The sequence below is a fragment of the Micropterus dolomieu genome, unplaced genomic scaffold, assembly GCF_021292245.1.
Source record: "Micropterus dolomieu isolate WLL.071019.BEF.003 ecotype Adirondacks unplaced genomic scaffold, ASM2129224v1 contig_13385, whole genome shotgun sequence".
NCBI lineage: Eukaryota > Metazoa > Chordata > Actinopteri > Centrarchiformes > Centrarchidae > Micropterus > Micropterus dolomieu.
In genome coordinates this window covers 1-6,285 of record NW_025742371.1, presented here as the reverse complement: position 1 = coordinate 6,285, position 6,285 = coordinate 1, and the positions used below count along the sequence as shown (strand labels likewise).

The following is a 6,285-nucleotide window of genomic DNA, read 5'->3' as shown; positions in this document are numbered from 1 at the left end:
AAGATCAAGCTCTTAAAATAAGTCCAGCACAGAGAAAGCAACACAAAAATGAAGCGGCGACAGTTTGGAAGGTTTTTAAAACATTTCCAGCCGGATCAGCTGCAGCATCACGTCCGTGTCGCCCGAGCGTCGGAGGAACGGGATGTTTAACGAGCTTTATTACCTGCTGTAATCAGCTGCTCTGTTTGTTTTGGAGAGGAGGAGGCCGACTTCAGCTCTGACTGATGAAAACTTAAACAACTCTGGACCCAGTATTTAGCTAAACTCCAGCAGCTGTTTGCTGTAAACCCACCGCCGCACGCCGGCGGCTGTTTCCCAGCAACACATTTAATGCCGACGTTCGATCTCAGGCGACGTCGGCGAGACTCGTGTAGCACCTTACTCTCGGAAAGTACTACCCCCCCCCCCCTTCATCGTCTCCCTGCACTGTGAATGTTCAATGTTCTGTGAGTTGTTTGTGTCTCTTGTGAAGATCAGATCACATTTTATGACCAATTTATGAGGAAATCCAGGTGATTTACATCCGGTTTCCTGTGACTGTATTTTTACTCCCTGAAACAAACTCCTGACTCATGTTTAATTTTTTTTACCGTCCAGTTCTCAGGCCGTCGTCGATCAGACTTCCTTCACCTTAGAATAACGGTTCACTTACAGAAACATACGGGACTCGAGCTCTGATCGATCTGCAGCCCTTCAACACACTCACTTAAAGTTCAGTATTCACTGCCAGTGTATTTTTGACTGAAGCCGCATCAAGCAGCACAGAGCAGATGAGCCAGGCAGGCAGTCAGACACGGCTGGGGATCGAGACCCGCTTCCAAAATATCTCAAAACCCAAAAATCAATAAGGTTCGAGCGTATCGATGCTGCTATCGAGACTTGCGGGTCCTATGATGTAACGTTATGTCTCGAGCGTCAAATCTGATTTAATTTGAAGCCGTTTCAATGAGGGTATCAATATCAGTAAAAATTAACGATCCCCATCCCTAGACACGGCATGGAGAATCCGGTCAGTTTCAAAATAAAAGCCCTTCACAGTTAAAACAGACAAATAAAAGAAACAATTTAACTACGTAGCTACTTAACCACGGTAGAAGCACAGAAATCAAGGACAAATGAACAAATAAGTAAAATCTGAACAAGTCAGCAAAATCTGACGAGCAAAACGCTCTTATTCTGAAGTGCTCCATGTGGCCCGCAGAGAGCGGAGCGGGTTCGCAGAGAGCTGTTATCTGTAGGTGAAGCACACAAAATGACACGTTAACAACACGTTAACAACGTGCAGGCTAAGCGCTGCTGAAACGCTTCACTGGGAGTTGATGCCCGTGTCTGTTGGGCCGGCGCCGTTATCCCACGTTTCCTCCAGTTTCGTTTGTTTTTGTAAAATGTAAACTCCCTGTGCACGCTCTGTTCGGTGAGAAGGACCGTAACAGGAGGCGCACGGCGCAGCTCTGTCACACAAGGACGACAACGGCATGAGTCTGTGACTGCGTGACGGGTCAGACGCTGTGTCGGACGCTGAGCGCTCTGCAGCAGGACGTGTTAAAGGTGATAATCGGATGTGGTTTTTTTTGTAGGTGGAGAAACCATCAAGAGTATTAACCAGCAGTCTGGGGCTCACGTGGAGCTGCAGAGGAACCCTCCCCCCTCCACCGACCCCAACACCCGGGTCTTCACCATCAGAGGCACCGCCCAGCAGATGGACCTGGCACGCCAGCTCATAGACGACAAGATCGGGGTACGCAAAACAAACGCACCTCAATACATTAACACAAACTCACACAGGCGTGAAGTCCTGAATCAAACAGGCCTCAGCCAGTTTTACCTCCGCAGGCCTGTAGAGTCCAGATCATCTCTGTTTCCTGTGTTTCTCCCCAGAAACGTAACCACAGCCGTTTCCTCCTAAACGTTTCCGGCTCGTCCTCCTTCAGCAGGTTCACGGGTCGTTCAGACCGCCTTCTCTCATTACTGCGTTTTCGCAGTTTCACTAAATGTATCTGCTGTTGAACACCGGTCAGCTCATTTTCTTCATTAAGATGTTTATTTTGTTGAGGAAAAAGGACTGAAAAAAAGCTTTTACTTGATTTTCCTCCTAAATGTTTTGAACGTTCTGCCTCAGATTTGTGAAGTGATCCGACCGTAAAGAAAAGTTTAAACCACAATTAACCATCAGGTTTCTTCAACTTTCACTCAGGAGCAAAAATCAGCCTTTAAACCCGAGAGAAATAAAGATTTGATATTTATTGCGATAATTATCGAAAGAGATGAAACTTTTTATCGTGATAACATTTTTGGCGCTGTCTTGGGCTGTGTTGGTTACTAATCCAAGTAACGCTGCGTTACTGAACGCACCATCCTTGACGTGAATGCGGGACTGCGCGGCTGTAAGTAGCTGCTGCCATCATCATTGTCATCTAGTGTAAACTCTGAAAGCTTTCAGCCGTGAACATTTCTACATCTGATTTATTGAAGCGTCTGCTGAAGCAGCGACGTTCAGAAAGAAACTCCGGCAGCTGCTGTCACTGATGCTGGACTCGTCCGCAGAGAGCGGCGTTAACGTAACGTTTAATAACTGCTCTTATAAACGGGCTACATGTGCAGAAAAACAGCTGTTTAAAAGTCGGGATTTACTCGCTTTATTTATTAATTTCAGCCGGTGGCGTTGGGAAACGTTATGCCCAGACTATATGCTCTGTGAAAACCACACTCCATGCTGCTGTTATGAACATGATGTTAGTTAAAAAGTGAAGAGAGGCTTTGTTTGGGAGTGAAGGGAGTAGGGAAAGCAGCGTTTACCATAAGTAGCCTATAATTTGGAGAATTATCAACGCGGACCGCCACATTTTGATGTTCTAATTTTTTACCAGGAGTATTTAAAATCATATTTGATTGAGGAGGAGGAGCATGTATTCGTGCAGCACCTCCTCGCTCTCTCTCGCTCTCTTCTGAGCACCGCTGCACAAACCTGTCCAAAGTTAGAATATGATTATTCCTCTCTGACCTGCAGACAGCAGCTGTCGAGTTACGAAACGATAACGTGCTTTTTGACAGATGTTAAGAGAAAATCAAACCTTTTCTGAACTTTAATGATGTAAACGTGACGACGTGTGAGGTCGCGTTTATCTTTAAACGTGCCACAATTTGAGATGAAGACTACAGACTACAGGCCTGGAGTCTTAAACTTCCTGATTTGTTTCATTGGTTTCTGCTTTTCCCTCAGACTGAAACACCGCAGAGCATAAAACACTTTTTAAGAAGTTGGTGCCGTGTATTATTTTATAAATAGGCTGCATTTCGACAGACGTGTTGCAGAAGACACTTACATGTTAACCCCTGCAGTTAAAAATACTGAGTCATTGCTTAGTGCCTTTTGTTATCACCAAACTCCACTCAAAAATCATGCTATTTAAGTGACAAAAACACACTTATGTCATCTCTGATCTCAGACAAACACACATGGTACAGAGACACAGTTAATGTGTCGCAGCTTTAAGGTGGAACGGGTTCATATAACATTTACCTTCTCTCTCCTCTCCTCTTCAGGGCTCGGGCATCATGAGTAACGGAGGTTTTGGCTTCAGTCCCTTCACCCAGGGCCCCGCTACACACCAGAAGTAAGACGCTCGCATAACCACACACATATTCTGAGGTGGTCAGATTGTGTGATAAACACAAAGCGCGTCAAGGTTTTTTGCAGCAACGCTTCATATTGAGTTTATTGAGAGCTTTTACTTTGAAAGGTTCTAAAAGCCGCCAGTAAACGTGTGATTAGTAGGGATGCTGCAGTAGCAGAAATTCAGTAGTCGAGACCGACACCAGGGAAATCCAACGATTCTCGACACCAAATTCGATTCCACGGTAAGCTAAATAATAAATGCAATGTAAAATGATCAGGTGTGGCTGCTCAGTGTAGGCAAAAATCATAATCACCATTAATTTGGTCATAATTGAAATCACGATTACTGATTGACTTAGGAAACATCATGCATTTATGGAACGTATTTTTTCTTAATGATTATGCATTGTCCAAAAGAGCCCAGAAAATAGGAAATAGTAATCAAATGTTTAAAGGCGTCGTAGAGCCGAGGGGGAGACAACAAGGACGCTACGCTAATTTCTGCAGTAGGCTGAAGCGAGCAGGTTGTAGCGATTATCACCCCCCCCACCCGTGTTGGCTCAGGCTGAAGTAAACATCAACAACAATAGTCGTTATAATTCGATTAACGTGTTTTCATGATCGTTGGAAGCCTAAATCTAAATTATTGATTAAATTTTGATTCATTGCAGAGCCCTGCTCAGCTCGATGCTCGTTTGTGTTTAAGGCATTAGTTGGTGTCGACCTGCTGAGGAAACCTCGTGTATTGATCACGTCTGCCCGAGTCAAACTAGTGTTGTAGTTCTCGAGACCGGTCTTTTTGATGGTCTCGGACTCGACCGCATTTGGACTCGGTCTCGTCTCGGACATTGAGGACTCTGGATTTTATTTCAAGACCATAAATCAATAAATTGTTTTGCATTGTCTGATTTATTTGTTAACATCCTAACTTCAGAACTTCGGTTGCTTCAAACTCAACCAATAACGCTAATTAAAAATGTGTTGTTCCTGTTAACGACTGCTTCTCTATTTATTTGACCGTTCCGAAACAAATGACTGTACTGTTTATGATGCAGCTGTACAGAGTGCTGTGCGACCACCCGTCACCACGTAATGAAGTCATAAAGGTCAAAGTAGATCTCTTCTGTACGTGTTTGTGTGACGGTGCGCTGCAGGCTGTGTTGTATTGAGTTGTGTTGTGTTGTGTGCAGCTGTGGCAGTGGTCAGACCTTCCTGACTGGCGTTTGGGGAAACACCTACCAGACCAGCTGGCAGAACCCTGGACAACAAGACCCCGGTAACACACACACCCCTACCCACTGTACATAACAACACACACACACACACTCGTGTGTTTTCAAGGTACAAACCAGTTCACAGGGCAGAGACGAGGCGTCAAGGTGTGTTAGACAGTCCGGCAGTTAAGACTCTTTGTGGGGCTCAGGCAGGACAGATGGACACGTGAGGAAAGACTGCCGAACGAGCGGCCCGTCGGGAAGTAGGGCTGCACGATTTGAAGAAAAAGTCTTTTTATTGTGATTATAATGAAAGAAATGGTACTCTGAGGCTACTTGCTTAATTAAGGAATGCACGAAATGACGCTCTAATCCAAAACTCCTTTCAGTTGCTATATATGTGAGAGGTCGCACGCCTCTGGAGCAACTAGACGCTGGTAAAGTGTCTCGCTCAGTGACACATTGGTGGATGTGTCATCTCTCAAACCAGTTGGTTCTCATGAACATCCGCCTCCTCCTCCAGATATTGCCATTCATTCATTCTACCTCTCTGAGCCGTCACTTTCAAATGCCACTTTTTCAAATGTAGGAATGACCGTGATGCTGCACACAGCAGCACTTGGGGGGTCTCGTATGTCTAGGAGGTCCAACACATCTGATAGTTTCAAAATGTTTGGAAATAAACAGATAACTGGGATCACAGCCAAAACCTGAGTTTTCACAATTGTGACTGTTAACAGATTTACACCTCTTAGGAGCAAAATCTATATGCAGGAGTATAATTCTCAAAATACACTGCTCAAAGAAATAAAGGGAACACTAAAATAACACATCCTAGATCTGAATGAATGAAATAATCTCATTAAATACTTTTCTTTACATAGTTGAATGTGCTGACAACAAAATCACACAAAATGATCAATGGAAATCAAATTTATCAACCCATGGAGGTCTGGATTTGGAGTGGAAAACCACACTACAGGCCGATCCAGCTGTGATGTAATGTCCTTAAAACAAGTCAGAATGAGGCTCAGTAGTGTGTGTGGCCTCCACGTGCCTGTATGACCTCCCTACAACGCCTGGGCTCCTGATGAGGTGGAGGATGGTCTCCTGAGGGACCTCCTCCCAGACCTGGACTAAAGCATCCGCCAACTCCCGGACAGTCTGTGGATGGAGCGAGACATGATGTCCCAGATGTGCTCAGTTGGATTCAGGTCTGGGGAACGGGCGGGCCGGTTCATAGCATCAATGCCTTCCTCTTGCAGGAACTGCTGACACTCCAGCCACATGAGGTCTAGCATTGTCTCGCATTAGGAGGAACCCAGGGCCAACCGCACCAGCATATGGTCTCACAAGGGGTCTGAGGATCTCATCTCGGTACCTAATGGCAGTCAGGCTACCTCTGGCGAGCACATGGAGGGCTGTGCGGCTCCCCAAAGAAATGCCACCCCACAC

At 45.4% G+C, this 6,285-nt stretch overlaps 1 protein-coding gene across 1 annotated transcript; it reads left to right on the top strand.

Annotated features, from left to right (window-relative positions):
• The first annotated feature begins 1,557 nt into the window (after window positions 1-1,557).
• LOC123966418 (far upstream element-binding protein 3-like) lies at window positions 1,558-4,939 on the top strand. The gene is made up of 3 exons (XM_046042583.1): window positions 1,558-1,738; window positions 3,544-3,614; window positions 4,807-4,939. Exons 1-3 carry the CDS (start codon window positions 1,700-1,702, stop codon window positions 4,922-4,924), a joined length of 228 nt encoding a protein of 75 aa, XP_045898539.1. The 5' UTR covers window positions 1,558-1,699; the 3' UTR covers window positions 4,925-4,939.
• Window positions 4,940-6,285: the final 1,346 nt, after the last annotated feature.

What these genes read in the sequence shown, in the direction of transcription:
- LOC123966418 (XM_046042583.1), top strand. Translation starts at nt 1,700, where the DNA reads ATGGACCTGGCACGCCAGCTCATAGACGACAAGATCGGG. An exon ending in TCATAGACGACAAGATCGGG is followed by an intron (nt 1,739 to 3,543) that starts GTACGCAAAACA and finishes TCTCCTCTTCAG; the next exon opens with GGCTCGGGCATCATGAGTAA. An exon ending in GGCCCCGCTACACACCAGAA is followed by an intron (nt 3,615 to 4,806) that starts GTAAGACGCTCG and finishes TGTTGTGTGCAG; the next exon opens with CTGTGGCAGTGGTCAGACCT.